Source organism: Gymnoscopelus microlampas (genome assembly GCF_963454915.1).
Source record: "Gymnoscopelus microlampas genome assembly, chromosome: 3".
NCBI lineage: Eukaryota > Metazoa > Chordata > Actinopteri > Myctophiformes > Myctophidae > Gymnoscopelus > Gymnoscopelus microlampas.
In genome coordinates, this window is record NC_139940.1 from 49,287,783 (window position 1) to 49,304,958 (window position 17,176).

The 17,176-nt window shown below is 47.5% G+C and overlaps 2 protein-coding genes across 3 annotated transcripts in view; both read left to right on the forward strand.

The window, feature by feature from the left end:
* LOC311042431 (H-2 class II histocompatibility antigen, E-S beta chain-like) overlaps positions 1-17,176 on the forward strand; it is a 458,449-nt gene that overhangs the window by 182,804 nt on the left and 258,469 nt on the right. The gene's annotated exons all lie outside the window — the stretch shown is intronic.
* LOC311042421 (receptor-type tyrosine-protein phosphatase U-like) overlaps positions 1-17,176 on the forward strand; it is a 191,896-nt gene that overhangs the window by 76,134 nt on the left and 98,586 nt on the right. For both annotated transcript variants that reach the window (XM_084053146.1, XM_084053147.1), the window contains exons 3-4: positions 3,052-3,323; positions 16,553-16,634. In XM_084053146.1, coding sequence (XP_083909272.1) covers positions 3,052-3,323; positions 16,553-16,634 — 354 coding nt within the window. The remainder of the gene's footprint in view (positions 1-3,051; positions 3,324-16,552; positions 16,635-17,176) is intronic.

Here is a 17,176-nt window from a genome sequence, read left to right on the forward strand (position 1 = left end):
GAGTTGGACCAATCACAGTCCAGTAACGTTGAACAATGAATAAGGAGCTTCGGGATCGTCTTGACGGAACATACACAAGACTTCTCATGCGTGTCCAGAACCTTTCATGGAGGACCCATCCCACTAAAGCTCAGATTTATGGTGGCATCCCTTCCATCTCAGTTGTTGTGGCACAAAGAAGACTCCGCGGACATTGCCACAGAGCAAAATACCAGGTCATTTCGGATATTCTTCAGTGGAGACTACCATGGCCATCAAGAGGAACCAGACCACTCACATTTCCAGATGTTCTAAGTAGGGACACAGGACTGACTGTGAATGAACTTGGTGTGGCAATGACCAACAGAGACCAGTGGAAGCAGCTTGTGTCGCAGATCTCGAGGGCACCCGAGTGATGATGATGAACGTTGAACACTACTTTGACCTCCACAAGGTCTTCATTGTTTTTTTTGTCGTTGTTGCTTTTTTTTTATGTAGGATTGTCTTTTTGTCCCTGAATGTGGAATTCATGTTTGCTCCCAAAATGTCAGGGAGCGTGGCTTTCACTGTGATTATATTTAGTTTTTTCTTCCTGACTTTCCTGACACTCTTGTCCTTGGTCGTGGCCCTGATGACCCACTGTGCCTTCACTCTCAAGTCCTCCTGAAACAGATGGGCACGGTGGAGGCAAGGACTGGGCAGACCGCCATCGCTGAGAGATCCACTCTCTCCTCGCCCACTGTCTCCCAAAATAATCTCACCGCTGTCACATGGGGCACAGAATGGAATCATCCAATCTGTATCGTAGCTTCTCTTTCTACTGTCATCCTCCACTTTCCTTATGGGGGTCGTTAATATCTATGCAATGGAAAGCTGCTCTCTGCTGTATATACATACACATACACATGTTATCCTGAACAGGCCTTTGTACATTATATGAACTTAAGGAGTAGGGTGTTTGAAAGTATGCTACAGTATGTGTTATACAGTACAGTGGTTCTCAAATATTTGCATGTCTAGGACCCCCAAATTGATACGTATTAGACCTCTGACCCGTATTTGAGAAGATTTGTGTTGTTAGATTAGATTTAGTAGTACATCATTCTACAACTATCTATACTATAGGTGGGGAGATAAGTCACAGACCCCTGGGGTTGAGAACCACTTGCCTAATATGGCTTACAGATTTTGAGTGATTTTTTTAATTTAAGAATTACTGCACAGTATATTTCCTGGGCTTGCATTTAATTCTTGCATGTTTCTTTCTTTCACACATGGTTTCCACTCAGCTATCACATATAATAACATCACCTCTCATTGATTTGGAGTGTTAAGGGAGCGTAAAGGGCGACAGAGTGAGAAGAACAGTTCTTGTTTCCCTGCATTATGTTGGCCTTCAGAGTTAAGTGAAACACGCTAATAGCATGTACAGTGCATTAAAGCTATAAGAACATTTCCAGGGTCTAAGTGGCTGGAACAGGACCACTGCAGCCTCATCAGTCAGCAGGATTGTATTCAACATGGCTTCAAGGGCTTGGAATGATCTCATTAGGACAAACGCTGAGATTTACATCCCCAAAGAACACACACACACACACACACACACACACACACACACACACACACACACACACACACACACACACACACACACACACACACACACCTCTGTCCTTGCACTAACGTCCAGTTTTGTTCTCATAACAAAACAGAACGTAGCATTGTGTTTCACTTCATAAAGGTTGTTCGGCGGACCTGGACATTCTAAGGTGAACCGCTGTGTGCCTTTTTAGTTTTACTTGGAATGGCCCTTGATTTAGAGGGAAAAGACAATTTCAGCTCACAGTGGTGGACTGAAAAAGATGATTCAGCCTGGACCGCTACACCAGCGGTCCAGGCCGAATAATCTGAATTTTTAATTGTTTTGTAGACCTTTATTAATCCTGTGGAGGAAATTCAGTTTCAGCTTCACCCAGCTCATGGCTGCTCAGATGGTAATGATGAACACTCAGGTGTTAGCAGTTACGGGTGTCTTTCCCAGGGACACTTAGACATGGGTGGGCTGGGAGGCAAAGCGGTGACCTTTTGATTACCAGACAACCTCTCTATACACTAATCTATGGCTGCCCGTATGTCCTGGAGACCCCTGGCATCAATGCCACGGTTGGCGGCTGTCTGGTCTCCTGTGTTCAGGAACATAAAGACCTTGGGAGTGCAAAGACAACAGACCTGATCATGTCGGTACGCCTGAAGGTCTTGCATAATTGTTGTGCTAATCACATTAGCCAACATGGACTCTTGGCAGGACAGATGCTGGGCGAGGGGCAATAGGGTTATGTTATCCTGATTAGAAGGGTCTTTGTGGAGGTAATGTATTGTGAATCTCTCCTCCTACCTCAATGTCACCTTGCAGGGAGAACGGCTAGCAGACCTCCCTCTGTCGCCCTCTCTCTATATAGAATCCATTATACCTCTTTAAGTCTTGCTCTCTAGATATCACTCTCTCTCCCTCGCTCTCTATCACACTTTCATCCTCTATATATGTCTCCCTCATCCTCAATCTCCCTATATCTCTTTCTCTTTGTCGCTGATCTCTCTCTATCTCTATCTCTCTCTCTCTCTCTCTCTCTCTCTCTCTCTCTCTCTCTCTCTCTCTCTCTCTCTCGCCTCTGGTATAGACCCCTTCACAGGCTTCAAGAGTTCTTGATGTTTCAAACTCATTTAAAGGAGTGCAGTGTATTGCCAACATTTCAGTTGTCAAATACGTTGACATTTCATTTCAGTTGTCAAAAACCTTGACATTTCTAGGTCCCCCGGTAGGAAGACATTTTAAAAGTGTTATTCAGGCATTGTTTCGTTGTAGCTTGCAGTGGCATACAGTTGAAAATGGCAAACACAGAAACAGTCACAGACAGAAAAACAGAACGCATGGCACTGCCCTATAACGTCAGAATGCCATCAATATATTCCTGCACTGCCCCATGACCCTGCCTGACATTCTCTCTCTCTCTCTCTCTCTCTCTCTCTCTCTCTCTCTCTCTCTCTCTCTCTCTCTCTCCCTCCCCCCTCCAGGGTCCTATATGCTGGTGAACTCCTCCCAGCATGCCGCGGGGCATCGCGCCCAGCTGCTGCTCCAAACGCTGAGTGAAAACGACACACACTGCGTCCAGTTCAGCTACTTCCTGTACAGCAGTGACGGTCACAGTCCGGGGGCCCTGCGGGCGTACGTGCGAGTCAACGGGGGCCCGCTGGGCAGCCCTGTGTGGAACACGTCAGGTTCCCATGGAAAACAGTGGCACCAGGTGGAGCTGGCTGTCAGCACCTTCTGGCCTAACGAGTACCAGGTGAGAAATGTTTCCATCCTTCACTACATGTACATAATGAGTCGCTGGTCTGACCGGCATGAAGTTTAATTTGGTCCAATCAGGTCTGTGACCTAAAAAGAGTTTGACAGCCCTGGTTTAAGCAGAGGGGGTGTTCAGTAGTTTCATTGGTTCAATGTAGGCCTGTCTGGCCCTTTGAGGCTGTAGCCGTGAATGAGGACAATACAAATACATGTTGTTGAGTTGAAGAAGAGTACAACTGAGGATGAGGGAATGGGTCTGATTAGATGGGAGAGCAGGACATGAGACACAGGAAATAGTTTTTGTCATTTTGTCTTTGCTAACCATTCTTCCTCTCCTCTCACTATTCTGTGATAAAACCCTACAGCTCGATGCACTGTATTAGGTGTACAGTGTGTTGCTGTTGATTTTATGAAATGTGGTAATAAAACAACCATAATTTACTTTGATTTATAAGGGGTATAGGGGGTATAGGGGGTATATTGTGCGATAAAGAGTATCTTCCAGTGTTAAGATCAACATATTATTCAGGCGTGGTTTTCATGGTCCTGTTCACATGATGATGAGTATGGTGTACATGATACAATTGTACCAACATCCATGTTATGCAGGCCAGACCGTCTTAGTTTAATAGTGTTTGATTCCATGGTGAATATAGGCTCTGTTAGTGCTACAAGGTGCATGGTGGTCTGGTAGAGAGTTGACCCACTGACCCACTGCACATTCAGGGAATTAGTTAACACATTGAGTGCCAAATACGTAGATCTACGTGTTTGCAAATACACCTGTCGAGTGCCATAAACGTAGATCTACATGTTTTAATAAAAAAAAAAAAAATCCACATGGGGCACTCTTAGGAATGATCCGAGGACCCTGTAAAATGGAATGGACGGATGAGAATCCAGTTCAAAAAACATACCCTTCCGTCCGTTGATGTCCAATGATATGATCTTGAGAAAAAGGTCCATATCTCCATATCTTTTTACAGTGGTGAAAACAAGCCATTTTCGACTGGTGATCACTCTGCAATGGTGGATCACGTTAGAAATATTATTGTTCCAGGCGTTAGACATCCTTTGTTTACATCCGGGTCCTCGCGGAGGCTTCTACAGCTCTAAACAGATCGGCGTAAACGGTAAGAATGCTGGCACTGGATGTACCCTGTTTTAAAAAACATCTTGCACTTGATGTGTTAACCGGTTACCAATTTCTTAACGATTACCGGTTAATACTAACGGTTAATGGTTAACCGTAAAAATTATGGAGCAATGATGCACTTCCAACACCCAAGTCCACTGTGTGGACACACTTGTGTATTTTAAGGTGATGTAACCGACTGAAACTCTTGTTACACCGTTTACAGTAGAAAGGTTTTTCTCCAGTGTGAATACGCTGGTGTCTCTTCAGGTAATCTAACAAACTGAAACTCTTGTCACACCGTTTACAGTGGAAAGGCTTTTCTCCAGTGTGGACACTCTGGTGTGTCTTCAGGTTACCTAACTGACCAAAACTCTTGCGACACAGTTTACAATAGAAAGGTTTTTCTCCAGTGTGAATACGTTGGTGTCTCTGTAGTTTACCTATCTCATTGAAACTCTTGCCACACTGTTTACAGTGGTAAGGTTTTTCTCCTGTGTGAATACGTTGGTGTTTCTTCAAGTCACCTAAGTGACTGAAACTCTTGTTACACAGTTTGCAGTGGAAAGGTTTTTCTCCAGTGTGTACACTCTGGTGTGACTTCAGGTTACCTAACTGACCAAAACTCTTGCCACACAGTTTACAATAGAAAGGTTTTTCTCCAGTGTGTACACTCTGGTGTGTCTTCAGGTTACCTAACTGACTGAAACTCTTGCCACATTGTTTACAGATGTGAGTTTTCTTTCCTGTGTCAGTCAGATGACGTCTCTTTACTTCCGATTGCGTTAAAGTCTTGGTAGACTGTTGACTACTGTAAGATTCTGATTCTTCTGACTTTCCCTGCTGCTGGCTCGTTGTCGGGAACAGTGGGTTCATGGTCAAAGCTGCTGCTATGCATGGGCTGTAATGGTCCAAGAATGTAATTAATGATCTGTGACCTTACGATCCAGGATTGGTTACAGGTCAATTACCAGATGTAGGTCCTCTTTTTGGTGATGAAGGCTTCCTCAATGTCTCTCTCCATGTGTGTCATTCACACGGTGCAGTCTGGTTTTAAGCCGAGCTGATTCAAAGCTCACACCATCATTATGTTGTCACTATGATGTCAGCCATGCCCAAATATGGAGTTCCATGTCATTTACTGAGATAAAGTTTCAGCCCAGTCACCTCAATTATCTTCCAGTATGAAATTCACGAGCGTCAACGAGCATCAGCTGGACACACACACACACACACACACACACACACACACACACACACACACACACACACACACACACACACACACACACACACACACACACACCTCTGCAGTGCTCTAAAAGCGACTGGAGTCTGTCTCATTTCTCTCCAAAAGCCCTTGAATATGATGGAATATGATTAAGGATGACTGTGATTATGGTAAGCTCACATTTCATATCACACACACCATACCTGCAATTTTCACTAGCCAAGTGACAGGGGTTGATGCGGGCCGGACAGTTGCCCCTCGCGGGCCGCCTATTGGGGAACCCTGCCGTACACCAAATGGCTTGAACTTGTGCGATGGCACGTCTGGACCCGATTCAACAGGTTTAATTGTCTCCCGACGACTTCCACAAAATACAACTCCGGCCAATAATACGCAACCAGCTCAACTTTGTTGTAGCTTTGTAGCAGCTACAAACATCAGATTTTTATCTTCGCTGGCTTCCATTGAAAAATAAAAATGGTAGCCTGCATCTTTGTTGCTGCCAGTTGAACGCAGCATTAATAATGACAGTATGTCTGGGGATCCACTGTGTATCACATATCTGTGTATGGTTCTTCTGTATGTACGATTTTCATTCATATGAATTATATATTGTCCAGCATTATCTGCATCACTGCCCGCTTTGACTCACGGTGCCTGGCGAGCCTCTGATAGTGCCTTGGTGTATTCTCTAGGTCTGCATAAGCCACCAGCACTTAGACACAAGAGATCCCCGTCCATAAATCCAATTTCTATTTTCTGCAAACTCTGCAGAGCTGTCAGAAAGCAATTAAGTTGAGTAGTGTGCATTTTATCGAGAACTGTCAATCCCTCCGACTTAATTAACTTCCATTCGGTTCCACAAGATCTGACCTTCGCTGTGTAAATAATAGTCACTCTTTGTACAAACAGGGGCTCAAGGTAGGCTGACACTGTCCAACCAGCAGAGAGCAATCTGACAGTGAGGGTTATTTAAAGTTGACAGGAACAAACATGTGTGGGTGCGCGCGCACACACACACACACACACACACACACACACACACACACACACACACACACACACACACACACACACACACACACACACACACACACACACACACACACACACTTCTCATCATCTCTGTACATCTGTCACCACACACAAGGATTACAATCTCTGATGATCAATGCTGTGGTCAATCACAGCAGCAGTGGAGCTGTGTCCCTCATGAGCAGGACAGCAATGTCTCTGTGTCCCTCATGAGTAGGACAACACTGTCTCTCTGTCTCTATGAGAAGGACAACAATGTCTCTGTGTCTCTATAAGTAGGACAGCAATGTCTCTGTGTCTCTATGAGCAGATGTCTCTGTCTCTATGAGCAGGACAACAATGTCTCTGTGTCTCTATGAGCAGGACAACGATGTCTCTGTCTCTATGAGCAGGACAACAATGTCTCTGTGTCTCTATGAGCGGGACAACAATGTCTCTGTGTCTCTATGAGCAGGACAACGATGTCTCTGTCTCTATGAGCAGGACAGCAATGTCTCTGTGTCTCTATGAGTAGGACAACACTGTCTCTCTGTCTCTATGAGCAGGACAACAATGTCTCTGTGTCTCTATAAGTAGGACAGCAATGTCTCTGTGTCTCTATGAGCAGGACAACGATGTCTCTGTGTCTCTATGAGCAGGACAACGATGTCTCTGTCTCTATGAGCAGGACAACAATGTCTCTGTGTCTCTATGAGCGGGACAACGATGTCTCTGTGTCGTTTCTTTCTTTCTTTCTCCCTTCTCTTTTCTTTTATTTTGTATGGTGAGTTCTCTATCGTGGTCGAGACTGGCTCTCCACTACATATTATTCAATATGTACGGGAACTGACCCCCTGGGGCAGTGCTTGTGGATACTCTTTAAGACACATCACTCATGGTGGCCCTGCCCTGATCTGTGATCAGTGGGGTATTTAAGCCCCACCAAGGCAGAGCCACTTCGACTCTTTGATTTCCACGAGAGCAGACGCTTAGTGGACTCAGCTTAAGTCAGAATACAGAACGGATGTTTGGCGGCGTGGTCCACTTACTTTGGGTAGAGAGCAGGTCTTGTGAGGCTCCTCTCGGGACGCTTCGCTGTCATATTTACACCAACAAAAGTATTCCAGAGTATTCCATATTATTCCTGGCGCGCGGCGTGCACCCTGGTTCCGAGTCTGACCCAGTCAGAGGGCGGATCAGGGCGGCAGCTGTTCTGCTCGAGCGACCAAGTTGTGAAGCCGTCTGTCGGCCGAACGCTTGGATCGCCGACATCGTCAGAGGGGAAAAAAGAAAAGAAAAAGCCGCCGCGGCTGCAGCCCGGTTCCGAGCCTGACCCAGTCAGGGGGCGGACCAGGGCAGCTGTTGGTTGGGCGCGGTACCGAGGTGGAACCCGAGTGAGGCTGACCCAGTCGGCGGACCTCCGGGCCATCTACTACCGGCTATCATTGCCGCCGCGGCCGAGGAAGCCATCGGCGGAGCCAAGTAATCTATTACAAACAAACAGAGTTTGCAGCGTGCAGCGTGTACCTACTTCCGCGTTGACGCAGGGCGTCATTGTGGGGGGAGGGGCCTGCGCGCTCCCTAGAGGAGGGCTGCACTGTGCCCCACAGGTCACAAGAGGGCAGTGTGGCGCTAGGTCAGGAGTTTTCCTGGCAGCCCACTGCACTCACTGACAAACAAGTCACCGTTGCAAACCACTGACATTGGAAATGATAATTAAGTGAAATAAGGATAAAGAGACACTTGGCTCTGCTCGTATCCTTATAGAGATTAAGGGTATTAGGATACTAGATATACAGCTACATACGCGTAACCTCACCACGCCATTACTCTCTGATGTGGAGGACCTGGTACTCCATCAGTTTGAGTCACCGCTTAGCTTCTCGCGTTGGTCGGGTCTGGCTAAACGGCTGGCGTGCGTGGAGGGTCGGGAGAGGATCGGCTGCGGCCCGCCTCCTCCCATGGACCAGGCCTTAGGGGCAGTGGTCGCCCCCTCCACATCGGTTCTGGGGAAGCTCAGCTGCCCAAGCAAGAACACAAGGGTTATGGACTCCATGCTTACCAGGGTACACGGAGCCTTGGCAGTCCAGGGCCAGCTGGTTAACACAGGTGCTATCTTGGCCCTGTACCAGCGCCGTCTGGTCGGCCAGCTGGACCGAGGAGTTAAAGCAGGTGTCTTCGCTCTTGGTGAAGCTGGCGAAGGAGCAGGCGGTGGCATCGGGCAGGGCCCTGGGCTCGCTTTGGGTGGCGAGGCGCCACCTCTGGCTGTCCCAGTCGCAGCTGCAGACTGAAGATCGGAACTGCCTGCTTGGATTGCCAGTGCCTTATGGGGCTGATGGCAGCCACAGGGCACGTCGTGCCCCTGGCTCTCCTGAATATGCGGCCAGTGCAGCGTTGCCTCCTGGGTCTGGGCCTTTGCCCGCAGAGGGACCGGCAGGCACAGCGGTTGACGCAGCACATCAACCTCCCGAAACGGCGGGCGGTATACCAGGCGCTTCTACGCTTCCAGCGGGTACCGTGAGACCGCCTTATCCTCCTACACCCACTCCCTCAGAGAGTTCAGGTCGAGGAGGTGAGCCTCATCCTGGTGGCCCCCAACTGGCCCCAGATGTTCTGGTTCTTGGCGATGGCACCCCTTCTCCGAGGTCAGCCGTGGGAGCTCCCGGTGCGCAGGGACCTCCGGTCTCAGGCCCACGGGACTCTCGTTCATCCCTTTTCCTAGGGACTCAATTCGAGCCACTGGAAACAGGAGAGCTGCAGTGGCTCTCCCTCAAGACAGCATTTTTGCTGGCGATGGTGACCGCGAAAAGAATAGGAGAGCTGCAGCACCAGGTTCTACTGCATGAACGTGGCAGCCAGCACCCCATTCACGGAGCGAGTGCTGGGCTCCAGGCAGTAGAGCAGGTCATACTCACCGTGCCTCCGAGACCCCGGCTCCCGCAGGACGGGCCCGGGCTCGGAGTGATGTCATGCATGGGAAGCTAGCCCTGCGCCTTGCAGGCTAGGTGGCTAATCAGTTGACTGGCCGGACGCCAGCTGGGCCTAGGTAGCGCCTTGCGCCTAGACCACGAGCCTTCTTGACCGGCCTTAGCGTCTGGCGGGGCCGGCTGGGCCTAGGTAGCGTCTTGCGCCTAGGCCACGAGCCTTCTTTTTTTGACTGGCCTTAGCGTCTGGCGGGGCCAGCTGGGCCTAGGTAGCGTCTTGCGCCTAGGCCACGAGTATTACATACTTCGTTGGATGGCAGAATTTTGGAGCACGCCTTGGGCTCTGATACTTCGGGCTTAAACTGCTTCGAGCTGCCGCGGGGGCAGCTGGGTCTGCTTATTTCCTCGCGGTGTGTCTTAGAGTGTTCCCGTACATATTGAATAATATGTAGTGGAGAGCCAGTCTCGACCACGATAGAGAACGGGGGGTTACATCCGATGTAACCCGGGTTCTCTGAGTGGAGAGACTGGCTCTCCACGCTTGAGCCGCTCCGAAATTCGTGTCAATCAAAGTTAATCGAAGTGGCTCTGCCTAGGTGGGGCTTAAATACCCCACTGATCACAGATCAGGGCAGGGCCACCATGAGTGATGTGTCTTAAAGAGTATCCACGAGCACTGCCCCAGGGGGTCAGTTCCCGTACATATTGAATAATATGTAGTGGAAAGCCAGTCTCTCCACTCAGAGAACCCGGGTTACATCGGATGTAACCCCCCGATCATATGTATTGGTATTGTGTCGGGCAGCAGTGATTGCCCTCTATACGTCGCTGTACTATTCCCATGGACAGAAACTTCCACTAGCGTGCGAGGTCTCCAACTGTAGTAAAAATTAAACGGGAATTATTTTATGTATTCCACTGCGCCCTCTTACAGATCTGGTCAATATAAATTACCATTGTCCAGATCTGTAGAGGGTGCAGTGGAGTAAATACAATAATTTCCGTCTGGCGGACCTAGTATATTTATTAGAAGGTGGGGTCCTGACTGAGACGTTTCCCACCACGGAGAATAGTCCTTCAACAGCACAAAACAGCCTTTGTTTCGGTGAGTAGCGAAATAGTTTCTTTTATTTTTACTACAGTTGGAGACCTCGCATGGTAGTGGAAGTTTCGCTCCTAACAGAGCTTTAGAGGGAACTTGCTAACACTCTGGACCAGAGCTAGGTCCATAGGTGAGTCACATGGTGCTGATGCTGCCAACCAGAAGCTTCACTCAGGAGAAGGAGGGTATGATGAGCAGATGAAGAGGGAGGACTGTGAAGAAGACAGTCAGACAAAGAGTAGGTGGAGAGGGAGGTGGAGATATGAGAGAGAGAGAGAGAGAGAGAGAGAGAGAGAGAGAGAGAGAGAGAGAGAGAGAGAGAGAGAGAGAGAGAGAGAGAGAGAGAGAGAGATTAAATATTAAAGGGCTTTGGTTTCGTGTCGGCCCTGCAGCGAGCATAATGTGCAATCTGTTTGGATTTTTAAATGATAGACCAGCAGATCTCTTTGAAGCCCAGGTGCAGATGAGAACACACATTTATACCCATTGTCCCAAGACAATACACACATTTTCATATTGATCATATTTTAAATCTTGCCATCTTTCATTCTTAAGACTTGCAGGTCATGTTAGACCTCTGCTTCTTGTTCATGGGTGTAAAAATACATCAACACAGCCAATTCTAATGTAAGAATACACACAAAGGAAGAATGTTGTGTTGGAGTTCAGGGAGGAGATGAGACAGGCACTGGGTGGCAGTGAAACATTTCTGGATGACTGGGCAACTACTGCTGAAGTGGTAAAGGAGACAGCTGAGAAAATACTTGGGGTGACTTCGGCACAGAGGAAGCAAGAAAAGGAGACCTTTGGGTGGAATGAGGGAGTACAGGAAAGCATTCGGAGGAAGAGGTTGGAGAAGAGGAAATGGGATAGTCAGAGAGATGAAGAAAGTAGACAGGAGTACAAGGAGATGCAGGGTAAGGCGCAGAGAGAGGTGGTAAATGCTAAGGGAAAGGTGTATGAGGAGTTGCATGAGAGTTTGGAGAAAAGCACCTGTACTGATTGGCTAGACAGAGGGACCGAGCTGGGAAGGATGTGCAACAGGTTACGTGATAATGGGTAGATATGGAAATTATGACAAGCAAAGAGAGTGTGGTAACGTGTAGGCAGTTTAGCAGAACGCATCCTCAGTGTTTAGGTTTTTACAAATCAGTATGAGACATTTTATAATAATCGTCAAAGCTCAGAATTCAAATATTGCCCTCTGTGTGCTCACATTTACATTTTTATTGGTATAGAAACTTGTGTCATTCTGTGGTTAGATTAGTTTATGTATCAGCAGTGATGTGTGTGATAAGCAAGAGTTTACAGCTCAACCACTTCCTGTCAGCAGGTTTTAACATTTGAGTTCAAACACAGAGGAGGGCGGGGTTGGAGCTGTAGGAAACATTTAATAGACTAGAGATCACCTTGATATCTAGATATTGGAGATCTGTGGCATTTCTCTCTCTCTCTGCTGTCTGTGATAGCGGTGGGACCTTGTTATCAAATATTAAAGATGTTATCTGAGCTCTTCTAGATCCTCCTCCATTGTTTTCTTTCCAGCAGTGTCTCAAAGGCCACTTGCATCTTTCCGTCTACCTCACCTTTGTACCATGTTTACCGCCCTCTGCTTTCCCAAACCTTATCACTTAGCTCCCATATCCTCTCCTTCTCACCTTGCTGACACCTCTTTTGAAGGAAGAATGCGGAAAAATGAGCCTGTCAACTATTTTTATAACACAGTCAGACAGTCTGTAGCCATGAGCTAGGTCCAGTTGAAACCGTCATCTCAGCCCCTGTTGAGGCAAGTATCCAACCGAGCCCTCGCTTCCACAAGTCTTGGCTGCAGTGTTACTATCTTCTCAGTGGGATGATTTCCATTGCTTTTGACTCCGTCTGTCTTTCATACATTTTTTTTGTTCTCCCTTTCTTTGAGAAAAGCAGCAACTTATGGAGAGAGTGATAGATCAAATAAGAATATGCATCAGGATAGTTAGTTTTCTTTAGCATTGTCTGTAATCCATGTTATTTTTCCCAGCATGCCCCACTGTGACACCTGAAGCCTCTGGCTATGAGGAAGGGGTTTTACGATGAGAATGACGTGAGCGTCCTGCCGTGCCCTCCCAACCGCTCACACACTGATATGTGAACTTTTATCTGTGGCTGTTTGAGGAACTATCCCGTGACACCTTCATGTGTCTTAACAGGGAGGACGCGGGCATTGCCGTTTATTAATGTCCCTGTGACCAAAATGTTTGTTATCGTTTTATAACATCCACCTGACCAGAATTTATGTTACCCGTGACAATAATGTACAGGTGTTGGGGAAATTGAGAATCATCGTTTACAGGGACAAATAAATTGTCTCTGGATTTGTATACATAGCACGCCCTTCTAATAGTCTTAACATTATCCAGTAATTGAAAAGGCTCTTGTAATGGCCGTTTCATTTGCACTGTAAATCACTGGCTACCAGATATTTGTTTTCTGTCCAATGCGTTCTCTTCTTCTGAAAGTGACTAACCAGTCATTAGAATAAATTATTGGCATATGGAATGTTCCACGAGGAAAGTGGCTTTCAATAAAAGTCTGAGGAGGAAGATTGTTTATTAAAACAAATGCTCCAAAAGTCTCCTTCTTAATAACCTGCTGTCCTAATGGCTAAAACAATTTAAAGATTAGTCTGCAATCAATCCCTCATTGAGTGTTTTAGCTTGGCAGAGAATAATTGCTCCTTCAATTAGACTTCCAAGGTATTGTTGAGTCGTCTCTATCTTTCCAGAGTCCAGCCCACTACCTGTGCTTTGAATTAAACTAATGACGTGGCAGTAACCACTGTTGCATGTGTTTTAATCAGGGACAGGGTGATACTTTTGAAATTAGGTGGAGACACAAGAAGAGAGAGAGAGGAGAAAGAGGGAGAAAGAGAGAAATTAATGGGGAGGATGCTGCACAGGGTTTAGGAAAGTCATAAAGGAGGCTTAGAAAAGCACAAAAAGATGAAAACAGCAAATGTTAATGTAATCCTCCTCCTGAAACACTGCTGTGCCTCTATAGGCTCAGGTTCCAGAGTCGTCCAGGAAAAGAAACGGCAGATTATCTGTGGTACCCAGAGCAATAGACAAGAGCCTGGTCACTCAGCTCCTGTTGTACTTTTCACCTCTCCATTCACCCCACCCCATACCAGACCCCCTTCTTCTACCCTACATGCTTGATTGTCTTTTTTGTAGCTGACCCCATTCTCTTCACGTCCTGTGTGTGTGTGTGTGTGTGTGTGTGTGTGTGTGTGTGTGTGTGTGTGTGTGTGTGTGTGTGTGTGTGTGTGTGTGTGTGTGTGTGTGTGTGTGTGTGTGTCTGCGTGTGCGTGTGCGTGTGTGTGTGGCATATACCCTAAGGTCATGTATGGCTTGGGGCTGTCGTCACGGCAATTGTTGCTGTAATGAGAGCTCTCCCTCCCAGGTCTCTGGAGGATGACTATCTATGTTCTGCTGACGGTGGACGGCTGGAATTTGGGGCAGAGGTCCCAGAAGATGTTGTTGTGCTCGTGTGATTTGTTGTGTAAACCCCGGCACATTCTGGTCTGGGGGAGATAATCTGTGTATCATCGCCGCACGGTGAGGAAAAACAAATTGGCCACAAGGTATTGGAACACATCTTGATTTATGACTCAGTAAAGACTATAAGCCCCCCAATCTGTATGACCTCAATGCCCTTGAGCTACGGCACATCACCTATGACCATGTTTGCACGTGTTAAGAATGTCAGACGGATTTAAGTTCAGTTGCCTGTGTGTTAGCATTAGAGAAAACAACATCAAAGCTCCATGATAGACTATAGCTGTTATCCACCTTTAGGTCAGAAGATTATGAGAAACAATAATTCAAAGCTGCCCTTCAATCAAACGGAAGGCCGTCCTCGGTGCTGGGAAAACAAACATCACCCCGGTGTCTCATAACAGTCTCACCATTACTGCGGCCGGTGATTTGATATTGATTAGGTTTGGCGGGAGGCCATGGGTTCTCCACCTTATTGTTCCACAACAGGACAATATGGAGTGTGTGGAGTCCCATGACCCCTGTGCTGGCTGTATTATCCACTGTTATGGCTCCACAGCAGCCTGCGTCCAGAATGCTGAATGTGGGTCCATGACTCAGAAACACATCGGCCCTCCTGATAAAGTCATTATTTTCTCACGGCCGCCAGGGGATCGAGACAAGACATTATCCATCTCTCTGTTCCTCTACCTCCACCTACATTCCTCTCATGTCTACCCGGCAAACTTTTTGTTTTTTCCTCCCTCTTTCGGGTCAGTAGCTGTTCAATGGTGTGGAGATTTTGTAATTAATGTTTCTGTCACTGAAAGGGGAGAAGTGTGTAGAATCTGTTCTGCCTCTCAGCGGTTCCATTTGAATATTGCAGTTTAGTGTTTGCCTCAGTTTGAAGCGCCGTGAGGTCAAATGTGATGGCGTCCTTCGGCTTGTGTTTTTCTTGACTCTATATATCTAACTATATAAATGGCGACCGACTTCCGCACCCTCGGTGAGGACACCCCACAGCTCTGTTATCGACTAAACAACGCACCGCCAGACCACATGTCGCCAACTGACTCGCCACGGCGGCCGCGCTGAATTTACGCGTCGCGTAGGGGACATCTCATTGCTCACTACACCTTTTCCACCGCGCAACATAATTAATTCTACTCACCAAATGTCGGACAAAACGGAAGGGGAGGCAGCTTCGTACCGTTTACCGTGCGCACGACCTAATCACCACAACAGCAGGCAGCCGGTGCGGGGTTTTTTCCTTTTTTTCCAAAATGTTTTTTTGGTCACCATTTTCTCCAGGAACCATTTCTGGTGTAACGCCACCGCCAGCATGCGCTGGGTTGCCAGGTTTGCACAGCCAGCGCCAGAAAGAAACAACCACCTACATCAAACAAACAACACCCATCCCAAGGGCCCCGCCCTCTTCTACGGGGGTCCCCACGCGCCCCTACACTTACAGGGGTCCGGCCACCAGCGGGCTGACCGCGGACCCCCAGCATAACTATTACATTCTCTCCCTACATGCCTCACTTACACCTCGCTGAAACTCGCGCCCGCCGCGCTTACAACACGCTCACCTGGCAACACCAACACCCCTCCCTCCACCCCCTCTTCCTCACCACCACGCCACTGCATACAGTCGGCACAACGTCCCTTCTCCACACACACACAGCACACACACTCACACACACACATGCTTCTACGCCGCCAACGCTCACCAACACGTCGCCAACGCGCAACAACAGTTCTGCATTGCTGCGTCTCTTCTCCACCACCACGCTCCATTCAGGTCACTACAATGTCTACACACGCTGCCTCTACTTCTTCCTGTACTTACAGCCACACTATCCGCTCCCCTGTGCACGTCGCCACGCTGTCTACTCTTTACCTCCCTCTCTGCCTCATAGCAAGTTAGCAACAGCCTCCACAGCACACACTGCTACCTCCCCCCCCCGCCTGTTGCACGCCTAACACTCGCCTCCATCCCCAATATACACGCGGCCACGCTGGGCCCCGTGCGCGGCTGGGGTTGAGGGGGGCATAGCCCCCCGAAACTCTAGTTATTCATATTTAGCTTGGCTTAGTTTATTATCTACAGACAATGATGAAGGTATACAGCTGAAAAAAGAAATAGGATCACTGTTTGTCATTTGAACAATTGTGAACTAAGCAAGGAAGAGATAGTAAATAAAAATAGCGATAGAATAGAAGAAATTGTTCTAATAATAATAATCCTTTTTTATTATTATTAATTATTGATCATTTTGATAAGACAATCATTCCCACTCTCACAGGTCCTGATCGAGGCGGCTGTTTCCAGGGAGCGGCGAGGCTACATGGCCATAGACGACATCATGCTGCTCAACTACCCCTGCTGTAAGTGTCACTTCACACACCAAGCACAAGGAACTATTACAAGAGGCTGTACAGGCCTAGAAGAGTTGGGCCAACGAGGAAGAAAGTAATGGCTGATTGACCTTCATGTCTGCAGGTTGCCCTGAGGTGTCTCACAGCAACAGGGCTCTTTATTGGAAATCTGTGACATTTGATGCTGGAGAGCAGACACATGCTTACTCACTGTATACAGTCCTCAGTGTGCATTTAACGCCCCAATGTTTACATTCTCGGAGTTCAGTGAATGCTGAGGGTTTTACTGTGCTGGGTCCAGTATCAGTGAGCCAGTGGTGCTTTTCTTCATGAGAGTGAAGAGCAGGTGATAGAGGTACGAAATTCTCTGAAGAAAAATGTTTTAGGGAAAAGACTTTTAAGAAATCACTGTCATATTCTTGAGCTCTGCTGGCAGTCTCTGAGCTAGCTTGTTTAGATTTTGTACCCATCTTTAGCTTAGGGTTGTTTTGCCATCGTAGAGTGTGAAGCTTTGTGGCTTCATGAAAAAGCTTGATCTCTGAGGCGAGTCG